General features: G+C 41.6%; 10 protein-coding genes across 10 annotated transcripts; 5 read left to right on the forward strand and 5 right to left on the reverse strand.

The window, feature by feature from the left end:
- Positions 1–361: 361 nt before the first annotated feature.
- On the reverse strand, positions 362–959 carry LOC142984396 (chorion class A protein Ld12-like). Its single transcript, XM_076131951.1, has 2 exons — positions 846–959; positions 362–730 (listed from the first exon to the last, which is right to left on the reverse strand). Exons 1-2 carry the CDS (start codon positions 894–896, stop codon positions 362–364), a joined length of 420 nt encoding a protein of 139 aa, XP_075988066.1. The 5' UTR covers positions 897–959.
- On the forward strand, positions 862–1,839 carry LOC142984656 (chorion class B protein Ld34-like). Its single transcript, XM_076132408.1, has one exon. The coding sequence runs from the start codon at positions 1,174–1,176 to the stop codon at positions 1,837–1,839; it is 666 nt and encodes a 221-aa protein (XP_075988523.1). The 5' UTR covers positions 862–1,173.
- Positions 1,840–4,497: 2,658 nt separating this feature from the next.
- LOC142984658 (chorion class A protein Ld12-like) lies at positions 4,498–5,003 on the reverse strand. The gene is made up of 2 exons (XM_076132410.1): positions 4,953–5,003; positions 4,498–4,866 (listed from the first exon to the last, which is right to left on the reverse strand). The coding sequence occupies exons 1-2, from the start codon at positions 5,001–5,003 to the stop codon at positions 4,498–4,500; spliced, it is 420 nt and encodes a 139-aa protein (XP_075988525.1).
- Positions 5,004–5,316: 313 nt separating this feature from the next.
- Positions 5,317–5,999, forward strand: LOC142984397 (chorion class B protein Ld34-like). The gene is made up of 2 exons (XM_076131952.1): positions 5,317–5,395; positions 5,484–5,999. Exons 1-2 carry the CDS (start codon positions 5,345–5,347, stop codon positions 5,997–5,999), a joined length of 567 nt encoding a protein of 188 aa, XP_075988067.1. The 5' UTR covers positions 5,317–5,344.
- A 1,055-nt stretch (positions 6,000–7,054) lies between these two features.
- On the reverse strand, positions 7,055–7,960 carry LOC142984398 (chorion class B protein Ld10-like). The gene is made up of 2 exons (XM_076131953.1): positions 7,897–7,960; positions 7,055–7,705 (listed from the first exon to the last, which is right to left on the reverse strand). The coding sequence occupies exons 1-2, from the start codon at positions 7,945–7,947 to the stop codon at positions 7,055–7,057; spliced, it is 702 nt and encodes a 233-aa protein (XP_075988068.1). The 5' UTR covers positions 7,948–7,960.
- Positions 7,961–8,442: 482 nt separating this feature from the next.
- LOC142984657 (uncharacterized) lies at positions 8,443–9,058 on the forward strand. Its single transcript, XM_076132409.1, has 2 exons — positions 8,443–8,497; positions 8,581–9,058. The coding sequence occupies exons 1-2, from the start codon at positions 8,447–8,449 to the stop codon at positions 9,028–9,030; spliced, it is 501 nt and encodes a 166-aa protein (XP_075988524.1). The 5' UTR covers positions 8,443–8,446; the 3' UTR covers positions 9,031–9,058.
- An 869-nt stretch (positions 9,059–9,927) lies between these two features.
- LOC142984399 (chorion class A protein Ld12-like) lies at positions 9,928–10,423 on the reverse strand. The gene is made up of 2 exons (XM_076131954.1): positions 10,373–10,423; positions 9,928–10,281 (listed from the first exon to the last, which is right to left on the reverse strand). Exons 1-2 carry the CDS (start codon positions 10,421–10,423, stop codon positions 9,928–9,930), a joined length of 405 nt encoding a protein of 134 aa, XP_075988069.1.
- Positions 10,424–10,460: 37 nt separating this feature from the next.
- LOC142984600 (chorion class B protein Ld34-like) lies at positions 10,461–11,346 on the forward strand. Its single transcript, XM_076132339.1, has one exon. It carries the CDS (start codon positions 10,701–10,703, stop codon positions 11,334–11,336), a length of 636 nt encoding a protein of 211 aa, XP_075988454.1. The 5' UTR covers positions 10,461–10,700; the 3' UTR covers positions 11,337–11,346.
- A 3,156-nt stretch (positions 11,347–14,502) lies between these two features.
- Positions 14,503–15,361, reverse strand: LOC142984400 (chorion class B protein PC10-like). Its single transcript, XM_076131955.1, has 2 exons — positions 15,311–15,361; positions 14,503–15,000 (listed from the first exon to the last, which is right to left on the reverse strand). The coding sequence occupies exons 1-2, from the start codon at positions 15,359–15,361 to the stop codon at positions 14,503–14,505; spliced, it is 549 nt and encodes a 182-aa protein (XP_075988070.1).
- A 317-nt stretch (positions 15,362–15,678) lies between these two features.
- Positions 15,679–16,568, forward strand: LOC142984554 (chorion class A protein Ld5-like). The gene is made up of 2 exons (XM_076132257.1): positions 15,679–15,750; positions 16,170–16,568. Exons 1-2 carry the CDS (start codon positions 15,700–15,702, stop codon positions 16,566–16,568), a joined length of 450 nt encoding a protein of 149 aa, XP_075988372.1. The 5' UTR covers positions 15,679–15,699.
- Positions 16,569–18,663: the final 2,095 nt, after the last annotated feature.

The raw sequence follows: 18,663 nt of genomic DNA on the forward strand, positions 1-18,663 counted from the left end.
CGCGAGCGAAGACCGCGCTGCTTTCCCGCGCGTAATCCTGCACGCTCCTAAGAACGTCCGATAGAGCGTGTGTGAAGGTGGCTAATGGGCTACATGTTCCACGGTGTAATAAAAGAACACAACTTTCATTCACTTTCAGACTCGGGGTAAAAAAAAATGTTTCTTGTTTCCTGTCAAATACTTCTCAATATTGTCTGTCTAATTAGTATCGACAACAACGAGACGACAAGACGGTCCAAGGGATGAATAAGCCATTAAGACTCTGTACAGTCTACAGTTAATTTGATGAATAATAAGTAAATAAATAATTGAAATGCTGTTTATTTTGTTGTTATCCAGTGAAGGAACCTTGTTGTTCAGTTCAGTATCCGCAGCCGCAAGCGCACTGTCCAGCGATGGACACGGCGCCACAGGCCGGCACAGCTCCTTCGAATCTCACAGCGCCCAAGATAGGCACCTGACCGATGACGGCGGTGTTACCGGCGACTGGCAGCTCACCGGCGACCGCCACGTTACCTTCACCGGCGCCGCCGTACGCACTCGCACCTGAAGCTGCATACCCAACACCAGCAGCGCTACCATACGCGCCGAGTCCAGCTAAGCCTCCTGATGCGGCGAGTCCACCGTAACCAAGAGCGGCTCCACCGCAGCCGAGAGCAGGAGCGATGCCAGCGACGGGAGCGGCGACACGCGCGCCGTAGCCGCATCCACCGCACTGACCGAACACGGTCTGGAAAAGAAACCCAGACTATGTACCAAAGCCACAAATAGAATATAGTCCTACATATAATAGTATATAGAGGTAAATAATTCAAACTTATAGCAAAGTCATGTATTTCACTCACCTGTACCAAGCAAGCTTGGACGCAGAGGAACACAACAGCGAGGGTATTCATGTTTGATGTTTGTTCAACGAGGAGCTGAAGACTGAATGATGAACTGCTACTATTCACACGGTTTTATATTCGCCACAATTGCAGTTACTAGGTCTGTATTATCGCAGTACGTGATGTACATTATGTTCGCTAAATAAGTGCAATATTTATCGCAAATGTCACAAACAGTATTTCATAGGCGAGTGTAAGTGATTGTGTATTGATAACACAGTGTTAGTATAAAAGCAGCAGCAGTGGTGCTGGACATCATTCTCGTGTCAGCAGTACAATAAGTAACATGTCTGCCGCAGCTATCCTCGTCCTCTGCGCTCAGGCGCTCATCGCACAGGTTGCATTCAGTCAGTGTGTTTATCCTGGAGCCAATCAGCTGCGCGCTGTAGGTGCCGGCTATTCATCATGTGGCGCACTGGGAGGTAATGGATTGGCTTACGGAGCTGGACTCGGCATTGGTTCAGGGTGTGGCATCGGCGCTGGTCTAGGTTACGCTGGTGCTGGCATAAACGCTGCAAGTATCGAGGTGACTCCCACCAGTGGCGGCGCTCTGCCCGTCTCCAGCGCCTCCGCCATCGCTCCCACCGGCCTCTCTGTAGAGTCTGAGAACGCTTACGAAGGCTCTCTACTCGTAGTCGGTGAGCTGCCGTTCTTGAGTGCTGTAGCTTTGGAGGGTGCGTTGCCCTCTGCTGGTGCAGGCATCGTCAACTACGGCTGTGGTAATGGAGTGACTGCTATCACAAGCAATGCTCTCAATTCTGCTGGTGCTATTGGTGTTGGACCAGCTGGTATCGGCTACGGTGCCGCCGGCTATGGAGCTGCCGGCTATGGAGCTGCCGGCTATGGAGCTGCCGGCTATGGAGCTGCCGGCTATGGAGCTGCGGGCTGCGGTTCAGGTATAGCAGCTGTTGCTCCTGCTGCCGCTCGTTCGTGCGGCTGTGGACTGTACTAAAAACTATGAATTCATGTTTATTACTTTCTTCACTAACGACAACCTTGTAACAATAAAGAGCATATAACAAATTAATTCGTTTAATTTACTCTTCATTGCACGTTGTAACGACGAGCTATGATTTATTTTATTCGATTTAGCCTGACTTCTGGTTTTAGCCTTTTTATCTCGCAACATTACAGACATAGTAATCATAATTTTTAAGCTTTCCCGTTGCAAGTTTATTATAAAGTAGAATGCGGGAATAAATGTGAAAACGCATTGTACCTTGCAATGCCTGACGTTTCGGCACAGGTTACACTGGCCGTGGTCGCAAGCTGACTGCAACAGTTATTGCTAATCAACTTAAAAAAATATCCATTACCGGGACGGTAAGGGTGCGTTCCGACTATGTCGTGACGACAGATAATCGTGTAGTTTTAAGTGTCGTGGCTTATATATGTTTAAATGGAGGTGTTTACATATAGAACGACAAGACTTACTGTCGTCTACGACATTTTTTGTAGTGACGACAGATAATCGTGACAGTGGGGACGGCTAGATACGACAATTACTAAACAATACAATTTTTTGACGACAAGCAATCGTTATAATGAACAGCTAGAGACGACGGTCGTCCAACGACAAATTAATCGTTACGACATAGCCGGAACGCGCCCTAACTCAGATCTCTTCAAACAATAAGAGATTATTATTACGTCCATTATGCTGAACAAGTACAGGTTTGGGAGTTAACATTAAGTATTTCAGGAACTTCGATATTTCATGGAGTCTAGGTTTCAAACCCCTGACCACTTTCAAGGGAGGCGAAGCTTTTCAATATACAATATACGGTTACCGCTGATGACATGATTGGTTCTTTTATTAAAAATAGAAGTCTGTCTGTCGTATGGTTAGTGGTCAACCTAGTGTCAAAGTTGTTCAAGCCGCCCGAGAGGCCTTTGACATGGCTTAACGACTGTTATCTTTGTAGACAGCAGCCGGAATAGAAGTAGGATTGAATAATATTGTGTATTGTATACGATCACGAGCACTCGGTTTCGTTTCCTGGGTCGCGTGAAGTGCTATCGCTCTTTTTTAATTGGTATTAGAATATTTTGTCCACAGAAACTCGAAGTATGGCAAATGGCAATTGTCCTGCCCCTTATGCCTAACGCTATAAATGTTAGTCTATTTCATATACTTTGGCGTGACATTATGTATGTACAATAGTATTGACAAAATAACCTAAGCATATACAAATTATGCTGATCCTTCATTCTCGGGACATTCTAAGTAGTAATATAAAATATAGATAAAATATATGAAGTGATAAATAGAACTCAACTTAATGAAAGGTTACTGCGGATTCTGTTATAATGTCCTCCTAGCCGATATACGGCTACGGCGGTCAGTTTCATTGAAACTGGCCATCTGTGCAGGACTTTGTTTATAGTGTCCAAGTGTGTGCACAATACACAGGTACACTCTCTATTCCGTCACTCTCATAGTTTGGTGGGACGGATAACCGACACAACCAGTGAGAGGTCAGGCGCAGGACTGACGGCTTTACGTGCTCTCCGAGGCACGGAGGTCTTCGACCTCAACTTCATAACTCCGGGCAATCTCTAAGAAATTCTTAAGAGAAAATCTCAGAAAAGACTTTTTGGCCCGACCCAGGATTCGAACCCGAGACCTCTCGCACGGCAGCCGCATACACTACCGGCCGCGCCTCGGATTCTGTTATATCTATACTATATTATTATAATTAGCCTTTTCCGTCAGTAATCAACTTCTTTATTTTTATTCTATTCTTTAAAAAAGACAACTCTCGTATTAAGAATTGCTCTTGTGGCCCGGGGACTTTTACAAACATACAAACAATGGACACAAAGTACTAGTACAAAGACCAAATAATTGTCCCGTATGTAAATCAAATCCAGGACCTTCGGACGCGATAGTAATGCATGTAATGAATGTGATGACAACCGTCACATTCTAAGGTGTTGCTCAATATTATGAGTTTCCATCAATGAATCAGATTTCAGCAGTCATCCTAGTCCAAAAAAAATGTTTTTAATGCAAAGTCAACAATACTAATATTGTAATCAACTCGTCTAATAGTTCAACATTGATAAATATTCATACAATATAATTACGTAAGACCTCAGCGAATTGCAAGATATGTGCAGTGTCAGCTGTGTTTGAAAAGTCACGTACTAGAGTTTAATGTGTAACGATGTGCTTTTATCATAATATATCACAGTCAGCACGTGATATTACTGAGTGGACAGAAAATTAATCAAGATCAAGGTCAAGAGACAGGTCATTCTTGTTGACTCTGTACAGTATACAATATCTATACTAATATTATAAAGCTGTGCTGCTTGTTTGTTTGAACGCGCTAATCTCAGGAACTACTGGTTTTATTTGAAAAATTCTTTCAGTGTTAGATAGCCCATTTATCGAGGAAGGCCACAGGCTATATATCATCACGCTACGACAAATAAGAGTAGAGCACCAGTGAAAAATGTTACAAAAACGGAAAAAATCATAAATCTCTTATGTGACGCAAGCAAAGTTGCACGGGTCAGCTAGTGTAAAATAAATAATAAAAAAATATTTTTAATGCTTTTTATTCATATGTTCTCTTCTCGTGAAGTGATCTTGTTGTTCAGTTCAGTACCCACAGCCGCAGGCGCACTGTCCAGCGATGGACACGGCGCCACAAGCCGGCACAGCTCCTTCGAATCTCACAGCGCCCAAGATAGGCACCTGACCGATGACGGCGGTGTTACCGGCGACTGGCAGCTCACCGGCGACCGCCACGTTACCTTCACCGGCGCCGCCGTACGCACTCGCACCTGAAGCTGCATACCCAACACCAGCAGCGCTACCATACGCGCCGAGTCCAGCTAAGCCTCCTGATGCGGCGAGTCCACCGTAACCAAGAGCGGCTCTACCGCAGCCGAGAGCAGGAGCGATGCCAACGATGGGAGCGGCGACACGCGCGCCGTAGCCGCATCCACCGCACTGACTGAACACGCTCTGGAGAAACATTAAGATTTATAGCAAAATGCACAAAGTATCCGATACGAAAATAGTTTTGTAATTTAGAAAAAAATGTAACTTACCTGTACCAAGCAAGCTTGGACGCAGAGGAACACAACAGCGAGGGTATTCATGTTTGATGTTTGTTCAACGAGGAGCTGAAGACTGAATGATTTCAAAGCTCTTCAATGCGTCTTATATACTGCAAAAGCTTCTTGGTATCACGTCTATTTCTAGCCTATCTATTTCGTGCGTAGTTCTTTGTTGAAGGGCCCTGACGAAACTTGTGAAAACCTCGCATATTTTGTGTTTGTAGGTAAGTTTTGTAATAACTGATAAACATTTGAAAAATACATTTCGAAAATTGTTGCAACGCAAAAAGATAACGACAGTTTTTCAATATAAATAGAACGTGGATTCTTGGAAATTGCACAGTCAAGTTTGATTTCACACAACTAAGTCAAATCAAGACAAAATGGCAGCAAAAGCTATCCTCGTGTTCTGCGCTCAAGCGCTTCTGGTACAGGTGAGTGACTCATTGATACATTATTTATTTGATATTATTATGGTGAACGTATGACACTTGAAGTGACTCTCGCTGTTGACATCGACAGAGCGCACTCAGTCAGTGCCTCGCGGCGCCTGCTAGAGCTTGTGGCGGTGCTGGCTGGGCAGCTCCTGCCCTCGCCGCTCCCGCCAACATTGGCAATGCTTGGGGATGTGGCGCCGCTCCAGCTATCGCAGCCATCGCTACCAGCGGCGGCGGTCTGCCCGTCTCCAGCGCGTCCGCTATCGCTCCCACCGGTCTGTCCGTAGCGTCTGAGAACGCTTATGAGGGCGCGTTAAGCGTGCTCGGTGAGCTGCCGTTCTTGAGTGCTGTAGCTCTGGAAGGAGTGCTGCCTTCTGCTGGTGTGGGTGTTGTGAACCACGCGTGCGGTAATGGAGTGAGTGCTATTGTGAATGAAGGCTGGGCTGCTGGCGCGGCAGGTATTGCTCCTGCTGGCGCTGCTCTAGGTCTGGGCAGAGCTGGGTACGCTCCTGCCGCGGCTGGTTATTTGCCTGCTACCGCTGCGTACGGCCCTGCTGCCGGCATAGGTGCCTGCGGCTGTGGAAGTGGACTTCTTTACTGAATAATTATTACGATGCTCATGACATGATAACTGAATAAACCTGATTGCAATTAATTTGTCACATTTCATTATACGTGATCCCTATTATAATTATTCCCTGTGTAAGTTGATTAATATTGAGTCAGTACGAGTATATAGTAGTTACTGCATTCATTATTGAAGGGATGCGCCCTGCTTTCGATAAAATTAGAGTGTGAACAAAGCTGTGTGTATTTTTCAACTATGAGTGTTTTGGTGATTGTTACTATCGAGTATCGATAACCGGCTAGCGGTCCAGAAATTTTGTATGAAAATCTGATTAGCGCCGATAGCGGACGGCGTAGAAACTATTTTTGAGTATATTTTAAACGTCAAACTATCGGTACTCGATAACAATTACACTAAATCGCGCCACTGTTTAAACAGCTATCAGATTTTGATCAATTACATGAAGTAAAACACTGAATCAGATGTAATTGTAAACAATTATAAATAACTTTCTCAAAAGGTCACACATTTCCCCCCCTCACAACACGTGCACTTGTCATCGCCAAAAGGTCGACGATACTTGAAAAACTCACGTACGAATTTATTACGATGACTTTTTATCGCGTAGTAGTTACTACACGCAACACATTGGCATAACTTTCGTATCGATTACTTGAAATATTGGCTCCTTTTGAAACTAGGACTACATTTTACGTACAAAATGTATCAAAAGTGTCTTGATCAAATAATTATATTTAATTTTATAAGTTTCTGTTACCATAACAATCGCATTGCTCTGAATGATATATTCTATCTAGTACTATCTACTGCTTAGATAGTATACACTTATGACATGTATTCTTAACTAACTACTCTTATAATAGCATTACATCCATACTGATTTACGAGTTTATTATAGGAATCAGATCCACAATTTTGTTTTCCGGATAAAGACACGTAACAGCAAGAGTACTATAATTTGTTTACTTGTAACATGGCCTTTTGATTGAGGTAACGAAATAAAAAATATATATCACTTGGTTTTACACTTTTAATTGAATATTCTAAAACTTATCAAAACAACAATCTTAGTATATTAATTCACTGCCACATCCTCGAGCTCCTAAACCAAATATTCCGGCTAAAGGAGCAGCTCCAAAGGCACCGGCAGCAATAGCAGATGCGGGAGCGTAGGCTGCAGCGGGAGCAATAGCAGCAGCGGGAGCAATGGCAGCAGCACCGAAGGGAGCGAGAGCGGCAGCGGGAGCGTAGGCGGCCGCAGCGTAGCCGGGAGCGAAGGCAGTAGTCTCGGCGGCCATGGCGTTGATGCCATTGCCGCAAGCGTGGTTGATGGCACCGGCACCAGCAGTGGGCAACACACCCTCCATAGCAGTAGTACCGACGAAGGGCAGCTCACCAGCCGCGGACAGAATACCTTCGTAAACATTCTCAGATACCACGGAGATGCCAGTGGGAGCGATGGCGGAGGCGCTGGTGACGGGGAGACCGCCGCCGCTGGTGGGGGTGAAGTCCATGGCGGGAGAGTACCGACCGTCGCAAGCCAGGCCTCTACCTGCCCAGCTCATACCGTCGTACGCCATGGCCGGGGCAGCTAGTCTATCATATGCCAAGGGAGCAGACAATCCATCGTAGGCCAGACCAGGTCCTGCCCAGCCGTAGGCATTAGGGAAACCAGATGCGTCGATAGCGGCACGACTTGTGCACTGAGAGAACACACTCTGAAATAGACAAAAACATGATAATTTTATGTTGTTTATGAATCTCAACCTGCACCACGCTGGCCATGCGTGGTGGACAGAAGACCTAACTTAAGGTCTCCTCCCGGAATGAGAGAGGGCCTTGCCCAGCAGTGGGATGCTAATAGGTTGATTATTTATAATAGTAGTACACCTAAAAACAAACGAATTACCTGTGCGATGAGCGCCTGAGCGCAGAGGACGAGGATAGCTGCGGCAGACATGTTACTTATTGTACTGCTGACACGAGAATGATGTCCAGCACCACTGCTGCTGCTTTTATACTAACACTGTGTTATCAATACTGTTACATTATTTAATGTATAATAGAATACGGGAATTAACGCGAACACGCATTTTACCTTAAAATGCCTAATGTCTGCCTGGGACCACGGCGAGTGCAACCTGCGCCGAAACGTTAGGCATTTTAAGGTAAAATGCGTGTTCGCGTTAATTCCCGTATTCTATTATACATTAAACATGCAACGCGAGAGTTTAAAAGTTATGACTGTTACATTATATTGCGGTAACGCATAAAATATAGGTAACAGTAATAATGTGTTATTTAATAAGATATTAATTAATATTAATAAAGTCACGTAGAACATTGTCACTAGCTTGATGAAACGTTGCAATATAACAATTAAACGCTTGAGTATAAAAGTGCGTAAGTATCCTTCGTTAATTACTCAGTCTTCAGCTCCTCGTTGAACAACATCAAACATGAATACCTTCGCTGTTGTGTTCCTCTGCGTCCAAGCTTGCTTGGTACAGGTGAGAATTCATTGAATTATTACAAACTTTCACCACTTCTCACACAATTTTCTTGAGGGTTACTAAATTAATGTTATTTTCAGAGTGTGTTCAGTCAGTGCACCAGCCGCGCCGCAGTGGCCGCTGACCCTTCTCCTTACGGTTTGGCCGGTCCCCTCGCATTAGACGGTTGCGCTGGCTGGGGAGGTATGGCTGCCGCCGCTCCCTTCGGCTACCGCGCTGGAATCGCTGACATCGCCTACCCTGGTCTGGCTGCTTCTTACGCCGGTCTGGCTGGCCCTTACGCTGGATTAGCTGGCCCTTACGCTGGTTTGGCTGCCCCATACGGTGTGGCTGCTCCTTACGGTGGTGCCGGTGAAGGTAACGTGGCTGTCGCCGGTGAGCTGCCAGTCGCTGGTAGTACCGCCGTCATGGGTCAGGTGCCCATCATGGGAGCTGTAAGATTCGAGGGAGCGTTGCCGGCTGCTGGAGTCGTGACTATTGCTGGACAATGCGCTTGCGGCTGCGGCGCTGGTGCTCCTTATGTATACTGATATATTTTACACAAATAAAGTTATAGAACTGTTTATGATTTATATTTTTCTGCCATATTAATGCCTAATGCCTTTATTTAACACTTGTACACTGAACGACTTTTGTGAGTTTCGAGTTTTTTGTGAGTGTCGAGTTTTCGGATTAATTTCGAAGTAGTAAGGAATATGGTCAATGTCATATCAATAAAGTGACTACCAAGAGGTCAGGTGTCTGGTGTATAAGCAACTCTGTGTAAAATAGTTTAAATAACGGTTATGCCATGACAAAAGCCCTCCAACAGTTTATACCAATTTCAAATGAATATAAATACCTGTATTAATAAGAAATTATTCTTAAGCCTAATAATTTACCAACAAAAAAAATCCGTTGCGTCGATAGGAAAGTATTATTTAATTTTGAGCTAAAGCATATAATGAAATTATTATATCTTTCCACGTGGACTAAGTCGCAAGCAGAAACGAATAAATGGAATAAAATACTTTTGTTTGTACAAATAGAATTAAAGACACCAGAGGAGATCGTGGCTAAGTAACAGCAGCCACTTGGATCGATTTCTCAGGTTAATTTACACTTCCTAAGATTTATCTGTGGATGGGTGGCCACATTATACATCCCGAGTTCCTCCGTGTTTTAAGAGGGATTTTAAAGATCTTTAATAGTCAGAAGTTTGAAAAACTGATAACTAGTCTAACTGGTATCCTGTTATAGCCCGAGTAACTGGGTTGAGAAGGTCCGACAAACAGTCTGTTGCTCCAAGTAATAGTAATCAGCTGCATCCGGTGAGACTGAAGACCGACTCCAACGTTGTCGAAAGGAAGACTAGCCTGATGCTAAATAAAACCAAAGAGTGATTGTTTGCTAATGTTCTAGGTATATTTTCTGAATGTGTGAACTTATCAATATCCACAGCCGCAGGCGCACTGTCCAGCGATGGACACGGCGCCACAAGCCGGCACAGCTCCTTCGAATCTCACAGCGCCCAAGATAGGCACCTGACCGATGACGGCGGTGTTACCGGCGACTGGCAGCTCACCGGCGACCGCCACGTTACCTTCACCGGCGCCGCCGTACGCACTCGCACCTGAAGCTGCATACCCAACACCAGCAGCGCTACCATACGCGCCGATGCGGCGATGATGCGATGATGCGGCGAGTCCACCGTAACCAAGAGCGGCTCCACCGCAGCCGAGAGCAGGAGCGATACCAGCCACGGGAGAGTAGCCACACCCACCGCACTGACTGAACACGCTCTGAAGAAATATTAAGAGTTAGTTTAAACAAAATGCTCATAGTTATCGATCAAAAAGTTTAGGAATATAAGAAGAAAATATTATATGTTACCTGTACCAAGCAAGCTTGGACGCAGAGGAACACAACAGTGAGGGTATTCATGTTTGATGTTTGTTCAACGAGGAGCTGAAGACTGAATGATGAACTGCAACTATTCACACGGTTTTATATTCGTCACAATTGCAGTTACTAGGTCTGTATTATCGCAGTACGTGATGTACATTATGTTCGCTAAATAAGTGCAATATTTATCGCAAATGTCACAAACAGTATTTCATAGACGAGTGTAAGTGATTGTGTATTGATAACACAGTGTTAGTATAAAAGCAGCAGCAGTGGTGCTGGACATCATTCTCGTGTCAGCAGTACAATAAGTAACATGTCTGCCGCAGCTATCCTCGTCCTCTGCGCTCAGGCGCTCATCGCACAGGTTGCATTCAGTCAGTGTGTTTATCCTGGAGCCAATCAGCTGCGCGCTGTAGGTGCCGGCTATTCATCATGTGGCGCACTGGGAGGTAATGGATTGGCTTACGGAGCTGGACTCGGCATTGGTTCAGGGTGTGGCATCGGCGCTGGTCTAGGTTACGCTGGTGCTGGCATAAACGCTGCAAGTATCGAGGTGACTCCCACCAGTGGCGGCGCTCTGCCCGTCTCCAGCGCCTCCGCCATCGCTCCCACCGGCCTCTCTGTAGAGTCTGAGAACGCTTATGAAGGCTCTCTACTCGTAGTCGGTGAGCTGCCGTTCTTGAGTGCTGTAGCTTTGGAGGGTGCGTTGCCCTCTGCTGGTGCAGGCATCGTCAACTACGGCTGTGGTAATGGAGTGACTGCTATCACAAGCAATGCTCTCAATTCTGCTGGTGCTATTGGTATTGGACCAGCTGGTATCGGCTACGGTGCCGCCGGCTATGGAGCTGCCGGTTATGGAGCTGCCGGCTATGGAGCCGCTGGCTGTGGTTCAGGTATAGCAGCTATTGCTCCTGCTGCCGCTCGTTCGTGCGGTTGTGGACTGTACTAAGAAACAACTACCTACATCTATTGGATCATTCTGTATCTTCGAAAATATTAATGCTTTTAATAAATAAATATTGCAAGTAACTTGTTTCTTTTTTGTTTTTTATAAACTGTACCATTGGAGGACCATATTTCAATAAAGTATACTTTACTTTGCCAAAGGGAAGATGCGCTGCATATATGAAACAGAAATCTCATGTTTACACATTTTTTATGCTTGGCAGTACACATTTTTTACAAACATGCATTTAACCTATGATAAGCCATAGTGTTTTGACTATCCCATTAATATTATAAATGCAAAAGTTTGTAAATATGGATCGATGAAACATACATCCATTACTTTTTCACGTAAAACTACTCGACGGTTATTAATGAAATTTGGTACACTGTTAGCTTATGGTCTCGGAGGAAATCACGGGTAGAATCTAGTGTTAGATAAATTAGATAGACTTTGAACAAAACAGTTTAGCGGGAAATTATCTATGAGACACGATAAGACAGGCTAAAGTTATTTGTAAACTGACTTAAGGCAGGCGTGCCTATGAGACAAAATCTACACAACTTTAATGATTAATCGATTATCGCAAATATAGCGAGTCCTTGCCTTATGTATAAGACTAAGATGTTATTAAAATGACTCTGCATAATGATTAAACAATAGGTTATTGAAATATCGCATTTTCATACCCAGGTATTTCTCTTATTAGTAAAGATTGATAAGGTAAGATATTATTGATAAGTTTTTTCTCTTATTGGTAAAGATTGTAATTTTTTGAGGGTTGCCAAAACTCAGAAACGGTGTTTAAGTAAAATAAAATATACACAAGTATATCAAAGAACTTTTATTTAGAATTATTTAACACAAAACCTTAACTCCTCAATAAAAACCTTCACATCCACACGAACAGAATCCAGAAATAGAAACGGTACCACGAGCCGGTACAATACCTTGGAAACCCACAGCACCCACGACAGGAACTGCGCCAATGATAACAGTAGTACCGGCGACTGGCAGCTCACCGGCGACCGCCACGTTACCTTCACCGACGCCGCCGTACGCACTCGCACCTGAAGCTGCATACCCAACACCAGCAGCGGTACCATACGCGCCGAGTCCAGCTAAGCCTCCTGATGCGGCGAGTCCACCGTAACCAAGTGCGGCTCCACCACACCCAAGATCTGCTAAGGCTCTATATTCTACAGCATCATTACTTAAGAAACCAAATCCATTTTCATATTCAAGTCCTCCTATAATACTTGATTCAACAGCTCTGTTCAAGCCAAGATAGCCTCCAATTCCAGCACCATATCCAAGACCCGAAGCAGAGTCCCACACACCATTTCCCAAGTTCGCGCTGGTGATTCTTGCAGGGCTTCCACAAGCATGATTGACGGCGCCTGAACCGACCGTTGGTAGTACTCCATCAATGCCTACTGTACCAACAAATGGGAGCTCACCGGCCACAGCCAGAGCTCCTTCATATGTGTTCTCGGATATAACGCTAAGGTCATCAGGTGGGTAGGCAGAAGCACTAGTAACTGGTAAAGCACCTCCACTGGTAGGAGTGATTTCGAGAGGAATGTCGAAGGCTAAGCCTATGCTGGATGAAGTTCCACATGATGAAGCAGGAATAGACCAATAAGAAGCTGGTGCTAGACCATTGCCTGAAGATGAACACCAGCTGCAAGGAGCTGCTAGTCCACTTCCATGAGTGATAGCATTACGGCTAATGCATTGACTGAATGCGCTCTGAAAAATAATAAAACTGTTTTATGTTATCACGAAATCAGTGAATTATGATTATTTTATTTTAATTCCAAATCGGTACATTAAATTAGAAGTATCGTTTTGTACAATTCATTTGTTCCCAGTATCTGAACATGATGATAAAATAGCGACCGAAACTAAAAAGATTGTTCAAAATTACGAAAACAGTCAAGTTAAATATTTACCTGTATCACCAAAGCATAGACGCAGAAAAACGTAACTGCATGAGCCGCCATTGTTCATAGAACTCTTTAGACTAAAATAGAACTAGTTTTCCCCCGAAATCCCACGTTTTATATACAAAATGGTGCCAATTATCGCCACTAGTTAAATAATTTTCGAAATACAACATCACGTGCGTTACTAAATATAGAAATACGCACGGAAAACGCAAAGTTTCATAACAGAATACTAGTTATTGTGTCAGTAGTATTATTGTTATGATAATTGAAATATTTCATCCATGCGACTGAAAAATATTCGATATCCTTTTGAAATAAACAGTCCAATAGCGCGAACCTACCTTTTTGTAAAGTAAAAACTATCTTTATTATCCCCATAGGGCTATGGGCAGAGATCAGAGAACGCCACTAGGTACGATACTCAATAACAATATTATAAAGCTGAAGAGTTTGTTTGTTTAAAGGCGCTAATCTCAAGAACTACTGGTTCAATTGAAAAATTATTTCAGTGTTAGATAGCCCATTTACCGAGAAAGCCTATATATCATCACGCTACGACCAATAGGAGCAGAGTACCAGTTAAAATGTTACAAAAACGGGGAAGAATTTCACCCATTCTCTCTTCTGTGACGCAAGCGAAATTACGCGGGTCATCTAGCCGTATATATACATTACTTGTTATATTAATATTTTATGTATATGCAGTATAAAACCGCCCAACTAGCGCCGAATTATGTACAGTATGAAAACCAGATCAGCGCCCTTAGCGGGTGCCGCAAGCATAAATATAAGCACATTTACAAATGTCTAATTCTTGATTTTCCTTTAGAGAATAACAGTTTAAAATGTCATCAGTAACTTAGCGTTACTCTACAATCGGTACCATCGAGTATCGAATGTTTGTCATTTAAAATATACTGCCAAAATAGTTCTTACGGAGCCCGGTAGAGGCGTTGATCAGATTGCAGAGTAAAATTTAGCGATAGCTAGCCGGTTTTTGGTAGTCGATAGTAGTAGAGAATCGAGCTACAGTTCTGTTCAATTTTAGTTTCAGGATAACTGTAGTCTATGAAGAAACGGCACAGGGTAATAAAATCACAGTTACAATTAAATCGTATATTAAGAACTAAAACATAATAACAAACAAAAAAACATAACACAAAAAAACAATTTCACAACTGCAACTACTAAAATAATACACGAACTCTCTTCATGCATTAAAAACCTGTACATCCACATGGTGAATAACCAAACTCACCACCAGATCCACCTAATCTATTGCCTAAACCTTCACCAAAGACAGTAGCCACACCAGCTCCAGGACCACCTTCTCTTATACCAGTTCTTCCATCACCACACCCATAATTTATCACTCCAGCTCCTACTGAAGGAATATCGGCCTTTAAATTGGCAGTGCTCAAGAACGGCAGTTCACCAACGACTGTCAACTGTCCATTGTAAGCATTATCTGATGTCACAGATATCCCAGTAGGATGGACTGATGATGTACTGGATACGGGAAAGCTGCCTCCATTGGTTGGAGTAACTTCGAAAGGTAATGCGTATCCGATTCCTGAGCCGTATGCAGATCCGTATCCGAAATTGGAGATGGATCTTTGATTGAAGGAAGGTATGGAAGCCCGATTTTGTGATGGAGAAGCACAGTTGAATGATGATTCTATTTGGACAGGATTTCCACATTGGCTGGTTACCATCTGAAATAAAGAGTTATTAAGTAATTTGGTTATTTATTTGGTAATACTGATGTCAAGGAAATAAAGAGTTTTATGGCCAATTAATTCATTTACCCCTATACTTTGTTACTTTTGATAAAGAAACTGGCCATAGGAATGTTTGAATGCTGTTGTTAAATGGTTTTGAGACCTGCACATCAAAAAATGTAGTGCTGCGATCCAGATTTAAAATAATATCTAGTTTAAACCGTTAATTATTTAGGATAATGGAGCCAATAGATCAACAAAAGATAAAAAAAATTATAGCAAACATATTTTATTAAATATTTACCTGAACTAATAACGCCTGAAAACAAACAACAAAAACAACTTGAGTCCTCATTGTGCAGTTTCTGCTAAAACAAATTAACGAATAACAAAACATGCAAAAGTAAATCAATTTATATCAATTTGCAATATTGCTAATTACAATACAATCATTTCAAACGCTAACATTGCGAAAATAACTAAGTGAAATTACATAGAAATATTTTACTTCGCCTTATCGCGGCTTACGAAAATGGAAATTGCTAAAGTCATGTTTCAAAGAAGATAGCACACATTTTAATAAAAAATCTATGTGAAAATTGTAAATACCACGTAAACTTTTGCACTATATAAAGTGGTGTAAAGTTTGCAGAATCATTCAGTCTTCAGCTCCTCGTTGAACAAACATCAAACATGAATACCTTCGCTGTTGTGTTCCTCTGCGTCCAAGCTTGCTTGGTACAGGTGAGAAATTCTAAATATTAAAAGTACTTACTTAATTTTTGAAACTGTTTTGTTGACTAGCAAACAAATTTTAATTTTTCAACAAAGGGTAAGAGACTTTTCATAAGAGAACCATATTCTACTTATTACAAGATCAAAAATACTTAGTATCAAATAATGAAAGCCTACTTATACCTCTTCCTCAGAGACACTTGGGGTAGGATGCAAATGTATTTCAAAAATTGTCTACTGACTATAAAAGGTTTTTTTTTTTATTTGATTCTAAAAACAAATTTGAATTAAAAAGGTCCCTTAACTTTTCTTGAACCCCTACTGATATAAACCCATGATCTTAATTTATTTTATTTTTATTCATTTCTGAGTAAAAATCCGAATAAAAAGTCACTTCTTTGCCTTGCTAACAACAACCTTCCTTCCAGAACGTATTCGGCCAGTGCGCCGGCAGATATGGCGCGGAAGTCATCAACAGTGGAATCGGCTGCGGTGCTGCCATTGCTCCGGCTGCCATCGCTCCGGCTTCCATCGGCTGCGGATACGCCAACGGCTTGGGAGCTGGTCTTGGTTATGCCAACGGCTTGGGCGCTGGTCTTGGCTATGCTAACGGTATAGGCTATGGCAACGGCCTCGCTGAGTACGGAGCTGGTTACGGTGGTGCCGGTGAAGGTAACGTGGCTGTTGCCGGTGAGCTGCCAGTCGCTGGTACCACCGCTCTGGCTGGTGTGGTCCCCATCTTGGGCGCTGTTAGCTTCGGAGGCAGCATTCCTGCTGCTGGTGCCGTGTCCATCAGAGGTCAATGCTCTTGCGGCTGTGGATACTGAGAAATACCAATTTTTTCTACTATTTCAGCAAACATTGTACGGCCCATGAGGTAGAATATATTCATTGTGATTGATTATCATGTCAATAAATTATTAGATGTCTAAATTCAAAATTGTATTCAAAATTATATCTTGTATTCTGGTCTAAAATATCAAAATATCTAAAATAAATAAAATATCAGCAAAAATTGTTTTTTGTTTTTATTTACTTCTAGGAATTTGATTCTCCCTGCAATAGTTATCATAATGGTTGATAATATTACCTTTTCTAAGAAGTGAATAATAAGTGTTGATAATATTGCCTTTACTATGAAGTAAATAATATGTGTTCACTGCTCCTACGATTATTTTAATAGCAAGTGTCTTAGTGACTAATCAAGATATAAATAATAGACGTTAGTCTTATTATACGGACGTTTGTGAAATCGTATGGAGGTATTTGTTATTTCTCACAAAAATAATAGACTTTGATGAAGTAGAGCACTTATATGACTACCAGGATTAACATAAAAGTTTCCCATGAAAAAAATTTACACGAAAGAAGTAGCAAGTATAAGCTTGTAAAAGATAAAAGTTTGACGGACTTGAAAGTTTAAAGCTACTTGAACAATATTCAATGTTAATATCTAATTATTTCTATTAAAATAACTAATGCAAACCTATATTTATTTATTTATTTATTACCGCCTTACATTAACAGTATATACTAAACATGTAAGTTATACGTACATTAAAATTTAAATTAATTATAGAACATTGTAAGATAACAAACATTAACATTATAACAAAATAATAATAATCTAATGATGAATAGTGCTAGGGGTTGCGATTGAATGAAGGTAATGCTTTAATGTATGTATTAAACATTGGATAAAGTAGGTAGACATTTTATGTTGTATAGACAGGACAATTTCATGGTATCTCCTTACTTCAAAAGGTATAAGATATTATTCATAGCGCCTACATAAAACACAAATGTGTCGTTTGACTAATTGCTTTTGAAAACGTTAAATGGTATTTACATTATTACTGTACACGTATCACGTATCTCAGTTGACAACTAGTGTACGTCAAATAGATAGTCACTATTCAGTACATTGCTGTTTTAACATAACGTGTAAATCACTATGATCTAAGAAAGAAAACAATGTACAGCATAGTGGCTTGACTCCGTTTCTAAGATAGTTGATAATATCTGACTGCAGTGGGAATCTTACGTGGGCAAATAGGTACGTTCTGTAAATCTGTAAATCTTAGTAGGATTATAGAAATAATACTGATAGATCTAAGTAGAAAAACTGTAGTCCTTTTTGCATCGGTAATAAAATCTAACTAATTTCCAGAAAATACTATAAAACTACAAACAGCTATGTTTTAGATTTGAAGGGATAAACAAGTTTAACCAGGAATTAACAGCGCATAACAAAGCAGAAACAAAGATTATAGAAGGTAATTTCAGTTTTAAAATCTTACCTGAATTACGAACGATTAAATACAAATGTAAAACATAGCAAAGATGGCCATGTTGAAGTGTATTTAATAACACTAGATTTGAGATTTATACGCAAATTATTTCGTTACCTAGAGCTAAAACTCGAAGTGTCTATGGACGTGACTTTTGGAAAAAATAATTGCATATTAGGTACCTATTAACAAAATATAATAATATAGAAGAGGCTTTGGTCATTTCATCCCGCTTAAAACTTATCCCGCGGGATAAGTTGTCCACATTAATATTTTTATTATTTTTCTTTAGTCAACTCATCCCGCTTTAAAGAAAAGGGAAAAATGTACCGTATTATTTGAAATATTTGTACATTCGTGAACAAAAGTGTTGCTATAAATGTGGTTTTAAGTTTATTACAGTAGGAGATTAGGTTAAATAAATATTATTTTTGTGTTATAAGCTGTATATTCAAAAATGTCTGATGAATATTATTACTCACTTATTTATCGATACATGTTATTTTCTTTCTTTTTAAAAGTACAATTCCCGCTCTAAGAATTGCTCTTGTGTCGCGGGGACTTCTACAAACATACAAACAACGGACGCTAAGTACAGCCAGACCCGAAACGATAAAACGATAATTTATGG

Source organism: Anticarsia gemmatalis, chromosome 27 (assembly GCF_050436995.1).
Source record: "Anticarsia gemmatalis isolate Benzon Research Colony breed Stoneville strain chromosome 27, ilAntGemm2 primary, whole genome shotgun sequence".
In the NCBI taxonomy this organism is placed as follows: domain Eukaryota; kingdom Metazoa; phylum Arthropoda; class Insecta; order Lepidoptera; family Erebidae; genus Anticarsia; species Anticarsia gemmatalis.

Coding starts and splice junctions, on each gene's coding strand:
- LOC142984396 (XM_076131951.1), bottom strand. CDS start 896: ATGAATACCCTCGCTGTTGTGTTCCTCTGCGTCCAAGCTTGCTTGGTA. Junction 731..845: donor TCCAAGCTTGCTTGGTACAG/GTGAGTGAAATA, acceptor TTTCTTTTCCAG/ACCGTGTTCGGTCAGTGCGG.
- LOC142984656 (XM_076132408.1), top strand. CDS start 1,174: ATGTCTGCCGCAGCTATCCTCGTCCTCTGCGCTCAGGCGCTCATCGCA.
- LOC142984658 (XM_076132410.1), bottom strand. CDS start 5,003: ATGAATACCCTCGCTGTTGTGTTCCTCTGCGTCCAAGCTTGCTTGGTA. Junction 4,867..4,952: donor TCCAAGCTTGCTTGGTACAG/GTAAGTTACATT, acceptor ATGTTTCTCCAG/AGCGTGTTCAGTCAGTGCGG.
- LOC142984397 (XM_076131952.1), top strand. CDS start 5,345: ATGGCAGCAAAAGCTATCCTCGTGTTCTGCGCTCAAGCGCTTCTGGTA. Junction 5,396..5,483: donor CTCAAGCGCTTCTGGTACAG/GTGAGTGACTCA, acceptor TGACATCGACAG/AGCGCACTCAGTCAGTGCCT.
- LOC142984398 (XM_076131953.1), bottom strand. CDS start 7,947: ATGTCTGCCGCAGCTATCCTCGTCCTCTGCGCTCAGGCGCTCATCGCA. Junction 7,706..7,896: donor CTCAGGCGCTCATCGCACAG/GTAATTCGTTTG, acceptor TGTCTATTTCAG/AGTGTGTTCTCTCAGTGCAC.
- LOC142984657 (XM_076132409.1), top strand. CDS start 8,447: ATGAATACCTTCGCTGTTGTGTTCCTCTGCGTCCAAGCTTGCTTGGTA. Junction 8,498..8,580: donor TCCAAGCTTGCTTGGTACAG/GTGAGAATTCAT, acceptor TGTTATTTTCAG/AGTGTGTTCAGTCAGTGCAC.
- LOC142984399 (XM_076131954.1), bottom strand. CDS start 10,423: ATGAATACCCTCACTGTTGTGTTCCTCTGCGTCCAAGCTTGCTTGGTA. Junction 10,282..10,372: donor TCCAAGCTTGCTTGGTACAG/GTAACATATAAT, acceptor ATATTTCTTCAG/AGCGTGTTCAGTCAGTGCGG.
- LOC142984600 (XM_076132339.1), top strand. CDS start 10,701: ATGTCTGCCGCAGCTATCCTCGTCCTCTGCGCTCAGGCGCTCATCGCA.
- LOC142984400 (XM_076131955.1), bottom strand. CDS start 15,361: ATGAGGACTCAAGTTGTTTTTGTTGTTTGTTTTCAGGCGTTATTAGTT. Junction 15,001..15,310: donor TTCAGGCGTTATTAGTTCAG/GTAAATATTTAA, acceptor TCTTTATTTCAG/ATGGTAACCAGCCAATGTGG.
- LOC142984554 (XM_076132257.1), top strand. CDS start 15,700: ATGAATACCTTCGCTGTTGTGTTCCTCTGCGTCCAAGCTTGCTTGGTA. Junction 15,751..16,169: donor TCCAAGCTTGCTTGGTACAG/GTGAGAAATTCT, acceptor CCTTCCTTCCAG/AACGTATTCGGCCAGTGCGC.